We start from the raw sequence: 24,266 nt of genomic DNA, 5'->3' as shown, positions 1-24,266 counted from the left end.
TCTACCTCAGTGAAGTTTCTAGGGACCTAGCAATATGGACCACATTGAGATGTTCCTTCTAAGCTGATGGATAAGTTACTGTATCTGGTTTCGCCTACACCCCCAAACCCCTAGTGGCGTTATTTGGATTTTGGAAGTAATCCTTCCCATCTTTGGTGTGTTACTCCACCTCATTTACCAAGTGGGCTGAAAAGCCTTTAGTTTTGAGTAGAGCCCAGAACAAGAGAAGTCTCTGCAACAGATGCAGGCTGCTGTGCTACTGCAGGCAAGATACTCTGCCACTTGGGCATGTCATCTAGCAGATCCAAGGGTGCCTTACATGCTAGTAACAGATAGAGATGCTGTTTAGAGCCTTTTGTAGGCTCTCCTGTCAATCACAGGATAGTCCCTTAGAATTTATGAACAAAACCCTGATGCACCCTGCAGAACACTACCCTCCTTTTAAGAAAGTTTGGCCTGCCACTGGGCCTTAGTAAAGAAGGAACATGTAGCCAGGTACAGGAACCTAATATCATCAGTTAATGTAAACATTATGTATCATAAAATGAGCTAGGATTAATATCAACAAGAATGAAAAATGAGATGGGGAACTGGAGGAAGAAGGAGGGACAGGGAGGAAAGGGTAAGGGGACTAAAAATGAAGAAGAAACTAGTATGCACATGTAACTACTCCCCAAGAGACTTGGAAACCAAGAACTGCAAATGTCTACTTAAAAAAATGAACACACAGTCGTGGTTACTGAGTTACCTATCATGCAGCCTGAGCTGCCAGCAAGAGCTGACGGGTGTCTGATGCAATAAACAGCAAAGTTGGGGATGCACAGTGACACCTCATCATCAAATGGAAATCGTAACACAGAGTGCCAGCAGCTGCACGTGACGGGAATGCAGCCGCACTTAGTGGATTCCACATCCTGGCCCTGACCCTGCCAGCTCCTGGCCTGCTCTGCATTTTGTTTGCTCCTGCACAGGGCCACAGAGAAGCCTGCCAGCCGACTGACATGATTGTGGACGAGGCCAGTACCCTCACAGTGAAAGGAAAAATGGGAAGTCTTTTACTTTTCTTCTGAGAAAATCACAAAAATAAGAGACCCTGGTGGGAGGAGCAGCGCTCTTTCCCCACATGAGCAAGCAGGTCCTCAACTGATGCACAGCACCCCTGATGCACAGGTGCAACCATCACTGACTCTATGCCCTGCAGGTTACCTTCTCGTGGCGCAGAGAAGCAGAAGTGAGAACTAACCCTTATGTCCTTATGGACAATACTGAGGAGAGGAGAGAGCAACCAGACCCAACAACTGTAGACATTTAAGCCAAACACTCAAAGTCCAGCCACTGGCCAAATCCAGCGGAGACCAAAGGGCTGGTCACATTCCCCTTGTACCAACAGAAGCAAGGACGCTCCTTGGCTTGGATGGCAAAAACAGCCTGGGGAAAATGGACAGAGGAACCTCTGGTGCACGGAGGACACCTCAGAAACTCATAGTCCTTAAAGCTAGGTGTAGAAAATCATGTCTGGAAGATTTTGGAAGGTGAACACTTACTGAATAGCACAAGAATTTTTTCTTTCACCCAATCATCCTCCCCCCCATTTTATATTATTTTTTCTTTCATTAGTTTTTTGGGGGCAGTTGGAGTTTTCCCTCCTTTCCCCTTTCCATCTCCTTTTCTGTTTTTTATCTTCCTTGTATTTTCTGTTTTTGCCCTGTGTTTATCTTTTTCTTCTCTTCATTCTTTCCTGTGACTGTTCTCTATCACTGTTAATTTCTTATTACTCAATAGGGGCCCCTCTCTCACTTTTTCCCTCACTCTCATATCCCATTGTTTAGTTTTTCAAATTTTGCTACATGCATTTGCTGGTTCCCCACCCACTGTGTCTTTATTAGTATCATTACAAAGCTTTGTGAATCTCCAGATAGCTAGTTGGCTTTAAGCTATAGTTATTCAATACTGTTCTATTGTTCGGAGAAGTGAAGTTGTTCCACTTAGTAGATACTTACTATCTTAGTGTTTATGCTGTGATCATAGATCTCTTTTTTATGATTAAGGGTGGTACTTTATTTGTCCTTAGGGTTTGTCAGTATTCAGTTTCTATTTCACATTATAATCAATGCTGGTTTTATAACTATAGTGATGTTGACATAGTTGCTGTTAAATGCTTATCTTGGGATGCCAATATCTGGACGACTTTGGAGTCACTAACAATACTGTGTGGCCTATTCCTGGAAATCTGGGTGCTGGGCCAAATAAACTGCAACCTTCCAGCTGAAGCGAAAGGTTGTATGGTTGGATCCTGGGACAGAGGCAAAGGGCAGCAGCCACACACAGATACCACTGAAAATAGACATTAACTATAGAAGTCTCCATATGAGAAACAAATCTTTCTACTGCAAACAACCTACAAGCCTCAATGCACACAAAACAAAATAAACCTAAAAGGACAAGCCAACAAAATGCCTGTAAAAACTTCCAACTCCCATAGTGCTGATCCATGTGGCATCAAAGGGGAAAAACCCCAAAAGCCACACACCTTAGTTATTTGAAAAAATATCAGGGGATAAGAAAACAGATTAGCAAGGCATTTGGTAAGCTCACAAGAGATATAAGTAATAAGATGTTGGACAAAAAAATGATCGAAAAGTTTAGACAAGACACTAATAAAGATAGAAGAACTAAACAAAGCAATGCAAAACATACATGACCAGCATAGAAAAGAATTAGAGCCCATAGAAGGCTCCAAACAAATTCATATTAATTCTATCAAAAGTATGGGCAGCAGTAGGGGCCAGTGTGAGGACAGTGTCAGAACTGGGAGATGGCTTTTAGAAACCAATTAATGAAAGAGAACTTCAACAAGAGAACATGAAAAATGGATCCAACTACTCCTAAGTAATGCAAAGAAGATAGATTAAGTGGAATTAGTGAAAAGTCAAAAGCACAAACAGCATAAAAAAATTCTTTGCTGAAAAAATACCAAAAGGTTTCCAAATGGAGGAAAATAACATACATACAAATAAGTGAGGCATTAGAATTCCAGATAGTGACAGTTAGAAAAACCCTCTCCGTGACTCATCATACTGTAGTCAAAATCCTTGAAATTCAACACAAAGAAAATCTTAACGTGGTCAGAGAAAAGCAGTGAGTCGTTTATAAAAGTAAACCCATTAGAATTACAGCAAACTTTTCAACACAAATCTTAAAAGGCCAGGAGAACTTGATGTGTTTCAAGCCCTAAAGGAAAATAATCTCCAAGCTAACCTGATACATTGTATCAGTCAGTATTTTACTTGAGAAACAGATACACACAAGATACACAAGTTATACCAATTTACAAGGTTGGCTTAGCATAGCCACCCACAGAGTCAGAGGAAGAAGAGCACATAGAGTGTGTCTGCACACTGGACACTGAAAGATTCAGTCCAAGGTCTGGAGCTCACTGCAGTGTCCTGTGTAAATCCGTATCAGGAGGTTGATGGGTCTGCGATGCAAGGCTGAAGAGTCTATGCAGGAAGACTGAAGGATCTGGGGCAAAAGCTGAAGAGTCTGTGATGCAATCCAGGAGATGACATCAAGGTGGAGGCAAAGACTGGAGCTCCTCTAAGAAACAGAAGCAGATTCATCCTTTCTCATTTCCCCTTTATACCATCCAGGTGATGAGTTACCTTAGAGTGGTCTTCTATATCCTAGAGTGTAGAATTGCTGATTAAATTTGGATAAACTACTCTAACTTCTCAAGTAGAGAAATCAACCATCACATATATCCTGCAAAAATATCTTCCAGATTGTTGGAGAAATGAAATTCTTTTGTGATACAGAGCACCTAAAGAAGTTCATAGCCACCCAGTCAGCACTCTTAAAAAGTTCTCAAGGACATCCTAGAGAAAGGCAAGCTACCAATGATAAAAGGCCTGATAGAATGAGTACACCATGTAGGGTAAGCTGTTGTGTAGAGGAAAATGGAATCAGCAATAGGAAAAGAAGGCAATGACAGGTATAAGTCATTACATAATGGTAATTATGTAATTACTCCGAGTGAGTATGTAATTACTCAGTGTGAGTGCTCACTTTCTCAAAGACACAGGCAAAATGGATCAAGAAACAAAACCCAATTGTTATGCTGTATAAAAGCATATTAAAAAAGAAACAAATGAAAAAAATCAAAGGATGGAAAAAAAATGCCATGCAGAAGGAAGATCCAAAAAAGCAGGTGTAGGTATCCTATATTTTCAAATAAAGTGTACCTTAAGCCAAAAAAGGGCAAAGAAGGTTATCACATATTGGTTAAGGGAACAATCCAACAGGAAAAGAAGGCAGTTGCTAATATATATGCACTAAACAGTGGTACACCCCATTTTATAAACAAGTACTAGTGGATGTAAAAGACCAGATAATCATAAACAAAATTACAATGGAGGACCTCAAAACCCCACTACCACAAGTAGATCAACTAGACAAAAGTCAACAAATACCAGAATTGAACAAGAACTTGAAATTTATTTATATATATAATTTTATCCAACAACAGCAGAATACACATTCTCAGCAGCACAGGGGACTTTCTCCTGAAAGACCATGTACCAGCCAATAAGCATTCTGAAGTTTAAAAATTAAAATTATACCATGCATATTATCAGATCATAGTGCAGTAAAACTAGAAATCAGTGGTGAAACACAATTTATGGAAATGCATGGAATCTAAATAATACATTATTAAATAAACAGTGGGTTACAGAAGAAATCAAGGAAGAAATAAGGCAGTTTGTAGAAATAAATGATAATTCCTGAACAACTTACAGAAATTGTAGAACACAATGAAGACAGTATTAAGAGGGAAATTTATAGCTGTAGGGGCACATATCTAATAAACCAAATGAGCCCAAATAAGTAACCTAATGGTGCACCTTACAGTCCTAGAAAAGCAAGGACAACCCAAACTCAAAGCTAGTACAAGGAAGGAAATTGTAAGTCAGTGACACTGAGACCAAGAAAAAAATACAAAAAATTAATTAATTGAAGAGTTGATTTTGCCATCCATCCTTTACACAACGAAAAGGAAGAGAGGACCCAGTCAGTCCAATTAGAAGTGAAAAAGGTGAAGTCATAATGGACATTGCTGAAATAAAAACTTTATGCCAATAAATTGAAGTATTGAGAAGAATTGGATAGATTCCTAGAACATCTCAACTAGCATAACTGAACCATAAAGATTTAAAAACCCTGAATAATCCAATAAAATAGAAGCAGTAATTAAAAACCTACCAACTAATAAAAACCCAGGTCTTTATGGTTTCACTGATGAATTCTGCAAGAATTTCAAGGATGTTTTAACACTAATACTCCTCAAGCTTCTTAATGAAATTGAAAAGGAAGGACTACTCCACAAGTCATTCCTGGAAGCTACCATTATCCTGATTCCAAAATCAGACAAAGATCTAAACAATGAGAACTATAGGCCAATGTTTTTAATAAATATAGATGCAAAAATCCTAACATGATACTGGCAAGCAGAATGCAACAAATCATCGAAGAGGTTATATATCATGATGAAGTAAACTCCATCCTAGGAATGCAAGGATGGCTCAACATACGCAAATCAATAAATAAAATACATAAACAGAAGTAAGGACAAAAGTCATATGATCATTTCAATAGATACAGAGAAAAGCCTTTGACAAAATCCAAATATCCTCCCACAATAAAAACCCTGAAGAAAACAGATACAGAAAGACCTTATCTCAATCTGATGAGTCATTTGTGACAAACCCATTGCCAATATCATGTTAAATAGGACAGAACTGAAAGCTTTCCCTCTAAAATCAGGAATAAGAAAAGGTTATCTGCTATCACCACTCCTATTCAATTTAGCTTTCAATAAGAGTAACCAGCTAAGAAAAAGGAAAGAGATACATACAGGAAAAGAAGTAAAATTATCATTTGTAGATGACATGATTCTGTACAAAGAAGAAGACCCTCAAATCCAAGAGATTCTTACAAATAATAACCAAATTCAGCTGGGTGTGGTGGCACACACCTGTAATCCCAGCACTCGGGAGGCTGAGGCAGGAGGATCGTTGGGAGTTCAAAGCCATCCTGGGCTACAAAGTGAGTTCATGACCAGCCTAAACTACATAGTTTGACCCTGTCTCAAAAAGACAAAAATAAAATAAATAACCAGATTCAATAATGTAGCAGGGTATAAAACAAAAAAACCAGTAGCTTTTCTTTACGCTAATAATGAACCCACTGAAAAAGAAATTAGAAAAAAATACCATCACAACACCACCAAGAAAAAATAAATACTTAGGAAAGAACGTAACCAAGGAAGTGAAATCCATCTACAGTGAAAACCACAGTGCTTCAAAACAAGAGATTGAAGAGAATATCAGAAAAATGGAAGGATACCCCTGTTCCTGAATAGGCAGAAAAAATATAATGGTATACAGATTTAATGCAATTTCAATAAAAATTCCAGCAGCATTCTTCACAGAACTGGAGAAAACAATCCTAAAAGTCATATGGAACCAGGGGAAACTCAGAATAGGAAAAGCAATCTTGAGTAAAAAAGAGCAAAGGGGGAGATATCATCATCCTAGACCTGAAGTTATATTACAAAGATATTGTAATAGAAACAGCATGGTACTGTCACAAAAGTTGACCTGAGATTCAGTGGAACACTAGAAAATGCAAACAACCTGAAGAACACTGAACTACCTGATCTTTGACAAAGGGGCCAAAAAAACACACTGAAGAAAAAGCTTGTTTTAAAAGACCAACATTGGGAAGACTAGTTACTTGTAGAAGATTGAATCTAGATCCATATCTCTCACCATGTACTCAACTAAAATCAAAATGGATCAAAGAAGTAAATGTTAAACTAGAAACACTTAACCTACTGGAAGGCTAATAAAACTCTTGATATGTGTAGGCAATGCATAATAGCTAAATCTTGGAAGCAGCCTATATGTCCATCAAAAGATGAATAGATAAAACATGGTTCTTAAACACAAAGGACTATTAATCTGCCATAAAGAAAGATAAAGATGAGGAAAATGGATGTACTTTGAGATCATAATATTAAATGAAATAAATCAGACACAAGCTTAAATATCACATGGTTTCTTTCATAGGAGTAACCCAAAGTATAAAGAGCTCAATAAAAAACAGATGATAGGGGAAAGGGAGGTAGATCTTTCTAAAAGGGAAAAAGGAGGAGGGAGAGGAAGGAAAAGAGGAAAAAATGAATTAAGTGTTATATACAATATGTACCAAATCCACGCAGGAAATGTAAACCTGTATTGCAGACATGTACAAAAAAAGATGAAAATCAAGAGATGAATAGAGTGGGGTGGGAGAGAATGGAATGGGGATTGTAAAAAGGAGTTAGGATGTACTATGTACATGTACAGTTCCCCACAAGTAATATAAACAGTATGTACTACAAACATGCACTAATAAAAAAATCAAATGGAAATGCTGTTATGTAATTGGGATCAATCTTACTCTGAATATAGATTTACCTTCCTTGTGCACAGTGCTTTTGGCAAAATTACCCCCTGTGGACTTCTAAAAAAGTGCCTTTCCCACTATTATCATATTCAGCACAGCATGATTCTGACCAAGGAACTCACTTCACAAGAAATAGAGCAAGGCAGCACGGCATTGCGCTTAACATTTCCCTGCCATGAAGCAGCTGGCTTGTTAGAACCTCAATGAAGTGGGTTCTTGAAGACTCAGTTTGCAAGCACGGTTCTGGATCAGAGTTCTCCAGAAGGGTGTAGATACTCTGAACCAGTGAGACTGGTATGTGGTGCTTTTTCTTCCATAATCAGGATTTAGGGTTCCAAGAATCAAGGAATTAAAATAGGAGTTGTGGGACTCATGATTATCCCTAGAGATTCCGTTTCTGTTGTTGCTGCAGTCTTACCATCTTCTGGCCTAGAGGTCTTAGTTCCAAAAGCAAGAATGCTTCTACCAGGACTGGAAATTAGCTTAGATTCCTCATGCCTTTGACTCAACAGGCAAGGAAGGGACTTAACTGCACCCGTGGTTGCTTGATCCTGAACACCAGGCGGAAGTTAGATTGCTGTTTCCCAGTGGAGATGATGAAGAATGTGTCTAGAATACAGGAGACGCCTTAGGATGTCTTCTAATATTTCTACACCATGTGATTAAGGATTTAACGGAGAGCTACAATAACTCAATTCAGACAGGACTTTTCCTGATCCAGATCCTTAAGTTAAGGAAGGAACATTCTGGTCATTCCACCAGGCAAAGAGCCATGGCCAGCCGAGGTGACTGCTAAAGGCAGAGGACTACAGAACAGATAGAGAAGGAAGGTTTAAAAGCATGCGATACACAGAAATGAGAGCTGTAACTGTTAGGAGTATGTCCTCGTTTTCTTACGAATATACTTGTTATGTAGATATGTAAATACTTTCATTTTCTTCACTCTCTTTCCCTGATACTATGCAGTGTCATAGTGTTCAAGTTTTGGGATATTAAGGAAGAGAATAAACATCGTTCAGGAACTTTACTCCATCTTCTGGGAAAAGGCTTACTGTGGTTTGGTCAGTGGAATGCAGGATAGTTGTATAATACTAGTTAGAACTATGGCCATGTTACTGTCCTAATTGGGGGCTTAAGAATGACAAAAGGAAATAAACTTGAGTTCCAGGATGACAAGGGCTGGCCTTGTGATGGGTGGTGCTATGTGCCAACTTGACTTGCCACCAAGGACCCATATAATAGTCAGAACTTATTCTGGGATCCAGGCCAGTGGTGCATCCTTGGAACTTGCTACTGGTTTTTCAGTCACTATCATTTGCTGCCCCAGGAGCACAAGAGACTTGGTGGAAAGGAAAATAGTATTTATTTAAGCCCAGCTCTCAGGAGATAGATGGGCCTCATTTGCCTCAAATCACCATCCCTCGCTCAGGTGTGGAAGTGTACTTTTTTTTTTTTTTCGGTACTGGGCTTCGAACTCAGGATGTTGCTCTGCAGGCAGGTGCTTGTGCTGCTGAGCTGTATCCCCGGCCCCTTGGAAGTGTGCTTCTGCAGGAAGGAAGCAGGGAGAGGGAATACAGTGAGACCGCAGACAGTGACATTCCCACACAGTTTCTTCCCTGGCCATTCTTGCTTTTTCTTTCTTGGCTCCTCTGCTTGCATTAAAGACACTGGACCTCGGGGCATCATCTTCATATTCTGTCCATTAACCTAAGACATACAGGGGAGTGTGTGTGTGTGACAGTTTATGCCCTTAGTATGAAGAAGTTTGGGAAAGCAGCTTGTTTCTAAAAGGAAAAAAACTTACTTTAAAAGATCCATTTTTGCCTTCTCAGTTAGAATTCTACCTACTGTGGTGGCTGAGGCAGGAGGATTACAAGTTCAAGGCCAGCCTGGTGACTTAGCAAGACCCTGTCTCAAAATAAAAAATGAAAAGGGTTGGTGATGCAGTTTGGTGATACATCACTTACCAAGCGTGTGAGAAACCCTGGATTCAATCCCCACTACTCATTCTGAGAGAAGTTTTGGATAAAATATAGCATAACTTTTTCTTGGTACCAGGAATCGAACTCAGGACCTTACACTTGTCAGGCAGGCACTGTGCCGCTGAGCTATATCCCCAGCCAAACTTTTGGTCTTTCTGAGACAAGGTCTTGCTATGCAGTTCAGGTTGTCCTTGAGCTCACTTTGTACCCCAGGCTGGTCTGGAACTTGCAAAGATCCTCCTGCCTCATCCTCCTGAGTGCTGGGATTACAGGCATGTGCCACTGCACCCAGCACCAGCCAAATTTTTGGATGAGATTAACATTTAAATCAATTCTCTGAGTAAAGCAGATTGCCCTCCCTAACGGAGATGGGCCTTGTTAAAGCAGTTGAATACAACAAAAAGACTAAAGCTTTCGTAAGAAAGAATTCTTCCTGGCTGACTACCTTTGACCTGCAGCATCAGCTTATTTGTTTTTTTCTTTCTTTCCTTTGGCCTTTTACTCAAGCATCAGCTAGCTCTTCCTGGTCTTGAGCCTGCCTATCATTGGACTGCAGCTATGCTATTGGCTGTCCTGGTTCTAAAGCATTTGAATTGGATTCCGCCATTGGCCTTCCTGAGTCTTTGCCTTGCCAGCTCACCCTGTGGATCTTGGGACTTGTCAATTTCCATAACTACACGAGCCAGTTCTTTACAGTAAACCTATTTCCTTGGGTATGCACACACCTGACAACTCTGACTTATACAACAGAACAGAGAAGCAAAACTGTGAAATATTTGGGACATTTGAAAATGCAATTAGAAAGTGACTAGTTGGAAATGGAACAGACTAGAGAAAGAGAGATTGTTCACATGTATTTGCTGCTGTTATTTCCTGAACCAGGAAGTACTGGTGAAAAAACATATTTAGAGAAGGGGAAAATGCAAGTTGTATTTTAGGCAAGTTGTATTTTAGACCAGTTTAAGGTGCTTACCACTGTGCACAGTACAGACTCGTGTTCAGGAACATGAGCTTTATATGTAAATGTTAGTTTTGCCACTTCTCACCTAGAAATTCTTGGGTGAGGTTGTTCAATCCTTTTAATTGTATTTTTCTAATGTGTGAAGTAGGAGCTCATAATTCTCATCTCATAGATTTGCTGTGGAAACCGAATGAGATGATACACATAGGCGTGTGAACACAGTTCCTGGTACACAGTGTACTCCATAGAACTAATACATTTAAAAAATTGAGGGACCTGGGAAACAGACATCGGCTATAAAGATTGTGAGAGGTCTGGGTTCACATACATTTTTGTTGTTGCTTGCCTGTTTGTTTTTTTGAGTCAAGGTCCTGCTCTACAATTCAGGGTGGTTTTAAACTCACTGTGTAGCCCAGGTTAGCCTCAAACTTGCAGCGATCCTCCTGCCTCAGCCTCCCAAGTGCTGGGATTTCAGGCATATGCCACCACTCCCAGCTGGGTTCAGATACTTTTTATTCTCTTTCCTTTGGGTCCTCTCCTTTTCCCTCCCTGCTGCCCATGATCTTAGTAGCTAGAATAATCATGAACTTCTCTCAGGATTCTCACTCCATAATCTTTCTCAGTTCTGGCTTCTGAGGACCTAAGGTGGATAGGTGAGCTAAAATGAGAAAGAAGGATTTAAGGTGATGGCTACCTACCAGATTTTAAAAGAGCACTTGTGTATAATAATATCAACACTCACTATGATTTTGCAGAAATGGTGTTACACCACAGCCTGACACTGTTGGGAATTCAGCTGAAGGGCAGCCCCCCACCCAGCAACTTGAAAAACCCCGGGAAAGGTAAGTAGCACAGAAGTTTTCATTTATTTATGTGTTATCTCTATCACAGGTTAATCTCGTCCTTTGAGTCACAGGCTTGCTTTTGGTCCAGCAACATTCACTATGGTGCTATTTCAAGGGTTCATAAATTACTTCTCATCAAATTCAGGTGTTTTGTCTGAAAAGATTAGTGTTACAGCAAGAAAAGAGGTAAAGCCCCATTTTAAATTAATTAATTAATTTAATTAATTAATTAATTAATTTATTGTCTTTTTGAGACAAGGTCTCCCTATGCAGTTCAGGCTGGCCTTGAGCTCCCTTTATAGCCCAGGTTGGCCTTGAACTCGCAACTATTCTCCTGCCTCAGCCTCCCGAGTGCTGGGATTACAGGCGTGCGCCACCACACCCAGCGAAGCCCTGTTTATAAGGGAAAAGCATAATACTTGTTCTCTTCACCCCAGTGCATTTCATATTCTCTTACGATTTTCCTGCCTTTCACATCCTTGTCAGTATTTTCTGTGCCTCAGTCTAGAGACCTAATATTTTACTTTATTTGTCCTAGTTTCTAATCAACTGTTAAACAAATTATGTTCTCTCTCATGGAATTTCTATTTATTTGTATAGCTTTTTACTTCTCTGCCCCAAATCCCCAGCTTTATTCTCTGTTTCTTGAACATATTAACCACTGAGGCAGCTCAGCCTGTCAAACAAGTAAAACAAAATACCACAAACTAAACTATATAAATTTATAAATTTATTTCTCACAGTTCTGGAAGCTAAGTCCAAACTCAAGATGCTGACGGATTTGGTTCATGCTGAGGCCCTCTTCCTGATCTGCAAATAGTGACCTTCTTGCTGTATCTTCATAGGATAGAGAGAGAGAGACAGAGAGAGAGAAAGGGAGAGAGACAGAGACAGACAGAGAGGAGAGAGATCTTGTGTCTCTTTCCATATGAGTGTTCGGTCTGTGTCTGCATGTCCCCAAATCCTCATGCAGTCATGGGGCAGCTTCTAGAGTTTATGGTTGATCCACGGTCCAGCGCTAGGATATGGGTGTGAGTGCTACACCCTCCCTGTGGCATTTGCATACAATGTAAGGGAGGGAAAGAGGCTGCTTGTCATTGCTCCTCCTTTTTGCTCTTGTTGCTGTTGCCGTTTTCTGCCGCCATGAATAGCTGCCCTCTGCCATGTGCCACTCTGCCTTGGAGCCAGCCAAGTATGGACTGAAACCTCCACAAACTGTGAGCTAAATAAACTTTTCCTTCCTTAACTTTGGGCATCAGGTATTTTGTCTCAGCAACGAGAGAAAAGTAACCAAGACAGTGAGCACTCATCCTATTAATAAAGGATCTACCTTCATGACCCAATTACCTCCCAAAAGTCCTACCTACAAATATCATTAAGAAGAGATTAGGGCATCAACATGTGAATTTTTGGGGACACAAAGATTCCATTCATAGGAATCATTGCTATTTTAAAGTCTGAATTTGATAACCACATCATTTGGCTCTTTTATAATTCTGTTCACACTATTGGTTTTTCACTGGATTTTTAATCATATCTTACATTCTTGTGTGCATAGTTGTTTTTATTAGATGCCAGACATTGTATTTGAAAATCCGTCAAGCTAACCTGAGGCTCTTGGCTGCATCTTCTTTTTAAATTTTTGTTTTAAAGACAGTAGTTAAAAAAAAAAAAGAACAGTAGGGGCATACCAACATCACAGACATAAACAAAACAAAGCAAGAACATTAAAAGTGATACAGGGTTTCAAAACAAAATGATAGGAATTAACAGTGGTTGTTATATTACATACTGCTATCTTCAACCATGTTGCTCAGACTACCAGATGTAAGAATGGAAAATTGTTCAAACCATTAAAGAGAATTAAAAAATTATTAAGTAAAATATTAGATAGTTTACTAGACAAGATGGTAGGAATTCACCAGTGGTTGTTCCATTGCGTATTATTGTCTTCAGATCAGTTGCTCAGATTACCAGATATAAGCATGCAAAATTGGTCAAAATATAAGAAATTTTAAACATGAACTGTTCCTTTCAATATACCATCAGACATCAGCAGCCCAAGATGGCTCTGGCTACACTTCTGCTCATGCAGTTTTCTCCTGGGCCTGCCCTCGTGCCTACAGCCAACTCTTCTGTCTAAGCTGTGGCGTTAGGAGTTGGTTAGGAGTCCCAGGCATGGTGCCCCTAGTGCCTCGTCTCTAGGAACCCTGATCCTCAGCCTAGATTTAGGATTGCTGTCTTCAGGAAAGCTCACCTCGTTCAAAAACTGTAAGTCCTGTTGCTGAGCCATTTAATACAGATGTCCAGGTGAATTTGGGTAAAAGTTCGTCTGATCCTTTGTAAGAGCTGGGGAACTCGTGTCCAAGCAACAGCATTTACTCATTCAGCATAGAGACGGATCTGCCCTGTGCCTCACAGAACTTTATACCTTCCGCACAGTGGTTGGCCCTGACTCTCTTCCATGTCGTCTTGTTCTTCGAGCAGTCATTTGATTCTTCCTGTTCATGTTCACATGCAAATGCTTCTGCCTGGCTCTGAAGTAACATCGTCTATAGCTGCTAGTTGGATGTGTTCGTAGACACTTATTTCCAGCCAGTTGGGAAACGCAGGCCAGCAGGATACCATGTCCCACAGATGACCGAATATAAAGGGACCAAGCTGGAATGTGTGGAGGTGTTTCCGAAAATGTGCACGCACCCTGTGGCATTCTTACTGACAGTGTTTTCAACGGAAGTTTAGTAACACAGACAGTCCCTCATGTTTTGTTACCTCACAACAGCCCTAAGGTCAAGGTATTGAGAAATCTGCACCCATTTTAAACTTCAGTGCACAGAGTAGCATCCTCCCTTCACAGCACATGACAGATAATCTGGTCCAAACCGTTAGTAAGTGACTTTGAAAACATCTTGTCACGTAATCAGCCTGGTCAGACATTGGGCAATCATAGCTTTTTGTCTGACATGGATCCTGGGCCTGACACCCAGGTTCCCTCTGGCCCACCCCAAAACCTCGAAACATTTGGATACTGTTAACTCCTAAGTCAGCGGATTTCGAATCTTAATTATATCTGCAAAATTCCATCATCTTTTTTCAAGTGATATTTTGGGGCTATATCAGACCATATCAGAGGACACGCAGCACCGAGGAATTTTGGAAGGCAAACAGGTTTATTTATGCTGGCAGGCTGGGGGAAAATGCAGTTTTCAAATCCCAGCCCCCTCTTGGGGCTAAACAGTCACTTACATAAGTTGTTAGAAGGAAGTGCAAAAGACAGGTAACAGGATATTTTACAATTGGTTACATATTGTTCGTCATATGTTACTAGGCAGACTAATTCTAAGCAAGTTAATTGGGGGTTACTGTGGTATGACGGAGGTCAAGGCTGAGGTGAGCCGGGACAATCAGTAGTTGTCTAAGATTGAGCTGGGTCTGTCTTTAGGTGATAGGTCTTTAAAACAAGCTAACAAGATGCACCATCCGGCTGCGTTACACTCTTACAAGCTACAGCTGGTGTTGGAATGCCAAGGCTGGTCGAGTTTGTTATTTTTTAATTTTGGCAACTGGCTGGTCTGTTTTGCTCTGTCCTTGAATCCATTGTCTAGTTACAAGTTTTAAAATTGCCTTTACAATGTAACCTAATCAAAGGCATAAAACCCTTTATGGCCCATTTAAGCTCACACCAGTGAGAAGGGGATTATGCTGGGAACATCCACCAGGCTGGGAATCTTGTCAGCCATTTTGGAGTTGGGCCCATCCTATTAGGATTATTTCTAGTGTTTTGTTACTGTGACCAATGCTGCCTTGGACATTCTTGTACATTTTTATGGTGCATGTGAGTGAGATTTTTCTCTAGAAGTGGATTTGCTGAATTTCAGATATGCAGACTTTCAACTTTATAAAGCAGTCCCATGTTATTTTTCCTAATCTCTCTATTTTTTTTTTTTTTTTTTATGGTACCGGAAATTGAACTCAGGACTTTGTGCTCGCCAGGCAGGCACTTACACCACTGAGCTATATCCCTGGCCCCATCCATGTTATTTTCCAAAAAGGTCCTTACCAACTCAAATTGCCACCAGCAGAACATAAGCGTTCCTGTTAGTTTACAATCACTATAGGGCTTCCTTTTTAGGAAGAGTTTACGTCTTTAACATATTGAATCTGCCTGGAAACGTGATTTCTCCAATGCCTCTCTCCCTCTCCCTTTTCCCTTCATACTTCCATTTCTCTAAATTGTTATAAATCTCTTTGAATAGAGGTTAATAATTTTTCCCTAAATGTCTTTTACCTTTTCAAAAACTGTACAATAAGACCTAGCACAGTGCACACACCTGCAGTACCAGCACTCTGGGAAGCCGAGGCAGGAGGATCTCAAGTCCAAGCCCATTTTGGGCAACTTAGTGATTTAGCAAGACTTTGTCTTTTAAAAAAGTAAAAACAGGGCTGGGAATGTAAGTCAGTCCAAAGGCCCTAGATTCAATCCCTAGTACTCCAAAATGAATAAATAAATAAAATGTAAAACACTGAACCATGGTATGGTTCCATTATGTAAATATTTCACATATTAAAAATGTGTATATTTGAAAAAAATGTATAAAAATAGAATACAGATTCAGCAAAACACACTAAACTGCTTTGTAGCCTGGTGAGTTATTATGTATTGAGCACACTTAAAATAGTCGTCTAGGTTAAGAAGTACATATGGCCAACACACAGGAAAAAATGTTCAAAATATCTGACCATTAGAGAAATCCACATTAAAAGAGCACTAAGATTTCATCTTACACCAGAAAGAATACCAGTCATCAAAAGTAGAATAACAAATGCTGGCGAGGCTGCAGCGAAAATGGAACCCTTCTCCACTGTTGGAGGGAATGTGAACTACTGCAGCCACCGTGGACCTCAGTATGGAGGTTATGCGAAGAACTTAAATTAGAAATTGCGCATGACTCAGCTAGTTCCCTCCTAGGAATCTTCCCTTAAGAGGTAAAGATGTTCTGTTATAGTGATACATGCATCGCGATGTTTATAGCAGCACGATTCCTAATAGCTAAACCTGGAAGCAGCCTGGTATCTCTGATTTGAGTGAGGCAGAGTGCAAGCAAAGAGCAAAATAAAGGCTGGAGTGAAAGAAACAAGGGGATAGATCTCTTGGTTCCGGGGGTCTGAGGGCAAGGGGAGGGGGAGTCACAGTATGAAGACTTAAGATGTGCAGTGTATTGGCACCAAGTACAGTGAATGTGAACACTATAGGTTAAAACATGAGCTAAAAATAGTACCAAGAATTGAAATGGGGCAAAGGGACTTTTTAGAGATGGAGGAAGGGAGGTGCATGGGAAAGGGATTTAAAAAAAAAAGCTGAGGCTGGAGATTTAGCTCAGTGGCACAGCGCCTGCCTGGCAAGCGCAACATCTTGAGTTCGATTCCTGGTACCAGAAACAAACAAACAAACAAACAAAAACCTAAAAAAAGAAGCTGAGTTACGTACACGTACCTACTCCCAGAAGTGAGTGTATATTTCATGTACTACAAACATATATTAATAATTTTTTTAATTTTTAAAATTATGCCAAAAGCCCATCCGACCACTAGCCCTAAAATAATGTTTCTTTTCTTTCTTTCCTTTTTTTTTTTTTTTTTTTTGGTTTTTTTGAGATCCAGTCTCGCTATGCAGTTCAGGCTGGCCTTGAGCTCACTTTGTAACCCAGGCTGGTCTCGAACTCACGATGATCCTCCTGCCTCAGCTCCTGAGTGCTGGGATTACAGGTGTGAGCACCACACCTAGCAATTTTTCTTTTATTTATAATTGTTTTTTGAATTTTTGTAAATCTGATTTATATTTTTATGTCTTGTACCATTTTGTTAATGTTTTATAGCCATTTCGAAGTGAAAGCTACAGTTTGGGTCTTTCCTTGTCTCTGTCTATCCTTTCTCTCCCCCTTTTCTCTTTTACATGTGTATGTCTTCTGTGCTTCTACATCTGGAAATATTATTCTTGTTGTTATTTTTGTTTTGTTTTGGTACTGGGAATCGTACTCAGGACCTTGTGCTTGGCAGGCAAGCACTTGTGCTACTGAGCTATCTCCCCAGCCCTTGACATTATTCAAAATAATTTTTTTTTTTGGAATTTGACCTTGATGGTTCTTCGTTGTTTAATTTTTCTTTTTTTTGAGACTGGGTCTCACTATGCAGTTTAGACTGACGTTGAGCTCACTTTGTAGCCCAGGTTGGTCTTGAACTTTCAACGATCCTCCTGCCTCAGCCTCTTTGTTCTTTAATTTCAAGTGAAATTTATTTTCGTGAATTTTTTTGTAAGAGACTGGTTTAGAAAGTTTTTCTAGCTTTATGACTCTTCCATTTCTCTGATGTTTTCATGTTGTTAAAAATATAACTGACTTCTATGACTTCCTGGGAACCTGTTGTGAAGTAGAGTCTAGCTTGGTCTGTTTTAAGCATTCCCGGTGGTTAGCCATGATCCTAATATTTAACAATCGAGAGCATTATCTACATCTCTTTAGGGTCTTACTGTGAATTCTTTGCACTTGACTGCTGTTGGAGTGAGCAAACCCCTTCCGTTTTCAACTGATAGTCTGAAATTGGCCCTCTGCGCTCCAGGGCCGCCTTTGGTTACCTTTGGGTTTGCTTGTTCTCAGCCCTTCTAAACCACTGCTTCTCCCCGCATATACCCTGCTGCCGTGAGGTTCTTGTGTGTGAGACCCAGGATACTTTGCTGCATGGTTTGTTGTAAATGTTGTTCTTGGCTTTTGAGGTGGGTACCAGACACTCCGTATGACGTTATGAAGGGATTTGAGAAGGTGAAAAATCTAGGCTGCTCTCACTGGCACTGTCTTTTCAGAATTTCCCTCTTAATACTTTTGCTAAATTTTCATAGTTAAAAGAAGTTCTCAGCAATTTGTATATATTTAGGGATGATTTATTTAGACAATTTTCCCTCTGTAAATAGCAAGTTCATTTCATTCCCAAACCTTATTCTCTTTTGTTTTCTTAGTATGTTAGCTAGAATCTCCAATATTGGTAATAATGGCCCTAGTAGAACTCTTTGCTTTGTTCATGATCTTTAAAAGCAATGCTCCTACTATTTAACAATTAAGGACATTATTACGTGTCTTTTTTGTGTATATGGATATGTTATATTTGGTTAATGATATTATTTCATTCTGCTCCTAGTTTTTAAAGAGGTTTTCTTAAAATCATGAACGGATGTTGGATTTTTGTCATGTTTTTTTCTTTTAACAAATTATATTTTGCTTTAGTGTCCAAATATCTTTGTATCCCTGAGATGAGCCAGCTTTTTCCTAATATATTACCTTGATTTTACATTACTGACTTTTTTTGTATTAAAAATGCATTTTTTCAGTGTTTGCATGGGTTTCACAAAAGAGATTAGGTGATAATTTTGATTTTTTTTTTTTTTGGTAATGTCCTTATCAGGTTTTATTGTCAAGGCCGTGGTATCCTCATGAAATTAATTGGGAAACATTCTCCTGTCCCTTTAATTCTTATGAATTATTCACTAGGTTACACAAGACTTTTGAAGTTTCTTGGGTTAGAAGCTAAATTCCTTTTTAAACCTTTTTTTAAGTGTTAGAATGGAACCCAGGTTTTCACACATGACGCGCTAAGCAATAGCTACCTAGGTATATAGTAATGGAGTGATTGTTTTTGCTCTCCACTTCTTTTTTTGATATTGGAAATTGAACTCAGGACCTTGTATTTGCCAAGAAAGACCCTGTGCCTCTGAGCTATATCCCTGGCCCCTCTACTTTTTAAAAGTTATGTTTTAGTAGTACGTGTTTGTGATACACGATGAATACATTCATCCTGGGGAGTTGGTATTATACGTACATATCACATCTTAGTCCTTTTTACTTCTCTTTCCCCTCCACTCTCCCTCCGTCCCTAGATCTTCCTCTTACCTTCAAACCTCGCTGTTTGCCCTCCACTTTAATGGTTTTTGGAGGCGGGACCTTTGGGAGACAAGCAGTGCTAGATTAGATTTGAGGGTAGCTGGTAGGGATGTGAATAGTACCTGTGAATGGTACTAATGCCCTTATGAAATGAGGGGACATGAGACCCATCCCTCTCTTATGTGGGGACACAAGAAGATGTGTCATCTGAAACCAGGTCGAGTGCCTTCACCTGGCTGCATTTGCTGAGACCTTGACGTTGGACTTCCCATCCACGAGATGGGAAGAAACTGTGAGAAATAGATGTCTGTTGTTAAAGCCGCCAAATCACCAATGATACTCTGTTATAACAGCCACGACATACAATTAAAAATACTAAGAACACTATCTATTGAATATGTTAGACAAACAGCCAACCTGAATTTAGGGGTTGCAGGTGAGACCTGCTAGAGAAATTCCAAAGGAGAGTCTGAGTGAAGTTTATTGTGCTGGGTTTTTATGGAGGGTTAGTGGGCGGGGCTTAGCTGGGTGCGGCACAGAGGAGGGAAAGATTGAGGGAGTGAGAATAACTGAGTAGAAGTGGCAACATAGCAGTGGCTGCCATAGCAACGGCTAATACTTTGTTGTGAAACGGAATCCGGGTTCTCTGTCAGGTAGGCGGGGTGGGAAGTGGTGCTGTAATTGTTCCAGGAGCTCTGGTGATTGGGAATGTCCACTTTGTGTGTCCTTATGAGACTACACCCCTCTCTCTAAGTAAGCCCTGGGAACAAGTATCATTATTTTTGTTCTAATCACTACCTTTCCTTTAACTATATCCCTTTTAGAACTTTTAATAAGTAGATCACACTGTGTTCTATGAATCATACCATATATGTTCTTCTGTCACTTGATTTTTCATCTACAACTGATTGCTTTCTTTAGGTTGGAAAAAATGAAAAAGGAGTATAAAAATTTGAATACATGGAAAGAAAAAGCTGATTATTTAGAAAGCCTACTTAACCCAGAATTAGAACCTAAAAATTCCAAGGTAATTGACATAAGACATTCTCCCACATATAGCTTTTAATACTTTTAAGAAAGATACTATAATCATTAAAAGCAGTGATCAGATATTGCTTATTTTTTCTTGATATGTAAAATGTTACTCATGGTTTATACATTTTCCTATTTTGATAGTTGTCATTATTCATTGATAATTTGTAAGGTTTAGTTAATGGATTTTACTTAAAGCATTCAATTCTGTGGTCTTTACTATATCAGTTGTGTATCCATCATCAAAATCAATTTTAGAGCATTTTGTTTACCTGCTGCAAAAAAAAAAAAAACAAAAAAAACCTAACTTCACCCCTTATAAGCAGCACTCCCTCAATCCATTCTTGGATACCTGCTGTCTGGAATATCAATTTTTCTTTAAAATTGTGCCCTTTGGATTGCTTTTCTTACAAACTCGGCTCCCTTGTCTTCTGTGAATTTAGAGGAAAAAGCATATTATATTAAAAAGAAGATTTTAAGGCAGAGGAAAGTTTATTACTCTTTAAATGTTTTCCCCAATATATTTTCTTTTTTTTTTTTATTCTAGGAAACTGATATAAACAAGATACCAGAAAGCCTAAATAATAACCAAGATGAAAAGAAACCTGAAGAGACTATAACGTTGTGTAAGAAATTAATGTTTTCATGTTTATCATTAAGACAATAGGAATCAAGGGGTTACAGCACAAAAATTAGTAATTTGCTGCAGGTGAATTTCATTTTTGTTAGGAAGTAAATATATGTTTTCATCATGGATTTGGTATGTAGCATTTATTTTGTAATAGTTCCAAGGAAAAAGTTTAGGCTTTATTAAGGATTTTTCAGAAAAGGTTTAATGCTTGTTTGCTCCTTTATTTTTTGTTCAACATTGTGAGCTGCAGAACATTGTGAGCTCTTCTGTGTGGAGGAGAGAGAGGAGGAGGAGGAGGAGAGAGTAAAATAGAAAGTGTAGTTGGGGAAAGGAAGAAATTAACATTAAATTCAAGAAATTATCCTAATTATCAGTAAGAGATTTAATTAAGGAAAAATACATGCAGACCTTTAAAATACCCGTCTTCAAGAGAGTACTTTCAAATGCAAGATAGGGTGCACTACTGTACTTTAAAATGCGTTATAATATATCTATCTTTAAAATCTTCAATTTTTCAGGTATGGAATAATGATTAGTTGTAAGACTTTTACCACAACTTAGTAATGTTTCCTCTTTATTTCTACTTCCCTTGTTGCATCAGGCTTTTAAGTACATTCATGACTGAACCTTAGGGCATTGACTAGCCTAGCAGAGCTATTGCGTCGTTAGTCTACTTTTCACCTGAAACTCTCAAGTTTTAGGTCTAAGGTGACCACTGACTTCCTTTTCAATATCACCTCTTCAGTGCTCTCTCTCAGTAACTCATAGTTGCCTCCCGCCTCCCCACCGATCCAAACAGCTTGAGACCACTGGATCGTCTAGTGACTACTTCCTTTTGGCTCCTATAGTCTCCTGTGTTCCAACTAATATTTGTTGATCACGTGTTCCAGGTGCTTTACCTGGATTATATGTCAGTCCTCACAACAGTCAATTGAAAGAACTATTACTATGTATGGATAAGAAGCTCAAGATCAAACATTAAATAATCAACCAATCAGAGGCCACAAGTCACTAATTCATAGGAGTTAAATCTGAGCTGGTCAGTTTGACCTGAGATCTCAACTATTTAACAAGATTGCCATTTACATCTTATATATAATTGTATCATGTCTATAAAATAAGGTAATATTACTCATTTTACATATGAGATATGACAGCTTGGAAAAATGAGCTGAGTTAGGGGACGTAATTAAGATGGCAAAATGAGAAGCCCTGTATCCTTCTTGTCCTCTGTAGACACACCAGTAACAGTGCACAAAACAATTCCCTTCTGAGAATTTCCGAAACGTTTTGAGAGGCTCTTGCGTCTTGGGCCAATATAACACCAGCCACATTTTAGCCAGAAGTAACAATATTCAAAACAGCTTCTTGCCATTCACCCTCCCCCTTACATAGCTCCATATAATCAGGGAGAAGCGGGAGAAAAGGAAATTGAAATGTGTTATGTACATGTACCAATCCCCCATACTGAATGTAGTCATTATATACTGCAGACATGTATGAATAAAAGCCAGAAAAAGAAAACAAATGGTAGTAGTAAGGTCTTATCATGCTTTACATGTGAATGCATTAAACTCTCTTCACTAATCAGACATAGAATAGCTTAATGAATATAAAAAAACAAGATCCCAGTGTATATTTTGTGCAAGAGACTAAAGATTTATGGACACATGCAGGCTAAAAATTAATGAATGAACAAAGACAGAAAATGGTAACCAAAAGAGATCGGGAATGGGTATATTTACAACAGATGAGAACCAGACTTTTAAAAATATGAAGAGACAAATCAGATCATTATGAAGTGATAAAGGAGTCAGTCCGTCAAGAAGATATAATAATTGCAAGTATATGTGCACTTTCACCTGCCCATCTAAGTACATGCACATCAGAGCACCTAAATGTGTGTGCAGTGGAGCACCTAAATATGTATAAAAAGAACTAAGGAGAGAAATGGATAATAATATTATAATAGAGACTTTGGCAATCTGCTTTCAATAATGAAATAGAACAGTACAAAAATTAACAAAGAAACAGCAAAGTTGAACTATGTAGACCATATAAACATAGCTGTAGCCCAAATGGACACATGTAGAAGAGTCTACCTAACAGGAACAGAATACCCATTTTTCTCAAGGGTACATGGAACATTCTCCAAGCCAGATTGTTAAGTCAAAAAACAAAAAACATTTTTTTGAGACAAGGTCTCACCAAGTCTTGTAGGCTGTACTCTAAAATTTGCAACCCTTCTATTTCATCCTCCTGGAGTGCTGGACTTACAGGTGTGTGCCACCATGCTTTGCTCATAAATAGACATTTCTTAAAAGGAGATATACAGATGGCCAGCAAGCGTATAGAAAATACTGAACGTGGATAATCATCAGGGAAATGCAAATCATAACTACAAGAAATATCTCATCCCATTAGAGTGACCATTGTCATAAAGACAAAAATAACAAATGCTGGTGAGACTAGGAGAAAGGGGAAAATACATTGAAATCAACTGCCTGTCTTTTCCAGCTACAAAGGAGTAGAAATAAAATTAATAGCAAAAGAAAACTATAATTCATAAGTTTGTGGAAATTTAACATGCACTTTTTAAACAGCCAGTGAGTCAAGCAATAAAGGGAAATTAGACAATACCCCAAAATGTATGGAATGCATAAAAACCAGCAAGAGGACGTTTATAGCAGTAAAAACCTTTATCAAAAAAGAATAAAGGTGTAAACAGCCTATCTTCACACCTCATAGAACTAGAAAAAGAACAAGAAGTTCAAAGTTGTCAGGAGAGCAATAAAAATTAGACCAGGAACAAACAAAATAGGGAATTTTTTTTTTTTTAAACTGAGTTTGTTTTTTAAAGGTAAACAAAATTAGCAAACTATCAGCTAAACTTAGGAGAGAAGATGCAAAATCATAAGTGAAAGAGAAGACATTGCAAATGATACCAAGTAATAAAAAAGAACGAGACTATAAGGAACAATTATATGCCAACAAATTGGATAAGGTATAATAAATGGATAAATTCCTAGAAATATCCAACCTGTGAAGACTGAACATTGAAGAAAGAGAAAGTCTGAACATACCTGTGAATATGAAGGCGACTGAGTCAGTGAAGAAAAACCTGCCCATAATGAGAAGCCCAGGACCAGGGGGCTTTACTAGTGGATTCCAACAAACATTTAGCAAATTGAAAGCATTTTTTCTCAAATGTTTCCCCAAACATGAACAGGATGAAACAACTCGCTGGGGATTTAGCTCAGCGGCATAAGTGCCTGCCTGGCAAGCATGAGGTCATGAGTTCAATTCCTGGTACAAAAAAAAAAAAAAAAAAAAAGAAGCTACAGACTTGTCTGAGCAGTGGATCTTGTGTATTTGGCTCTA

General features: G+C 38.9%; 1 protein-coding gene across 1 annotated transcript in view; it reads left to right on the top strand.

The window, feature by feature from the left end:
* Window positions 1–24,266, top strand: part of Als2cr11 (amyotrophic lateral sclerosis 2 (juvenile) chromosome region, candidate 11) — a gene marked incomplete in the record, with an annotated part of 162,005 nt that overhangs the window by 32,422 nt on the left and 105,317 nt on the right. Inside the window, 3 exon segments of the mRNA XM_013504749.1 lie at window positions 11,205–11,291; window positions 20,144–20,249; window positions 20,802–20,880. Coding sequence (XP_013360203.1) covers window positions 11,205–11,291; window positions 20,144–20,249; window positions 20,802–20,880 — 272 coding nt within the window.

The sequence above is a fragment of the Chinchilla lanigera genome, unplaced genomic scaffold (assembly GCF_000276665.1).
Source record: "Chinchilla lanigera isolate Chin_1 unplaced genomic scaffold, ChiLan1.0 scaffold00092, whole genome shotgun sequence".
NCBI lineage: Eukaryota > Metazoa > Chordata > Mammalia > Rodentia > Chinchillidae > Chinchilla > Chinchilla lanigera.
This window is presented reverse-complemented; position numbering and strand designations above follow the sequence as displayed.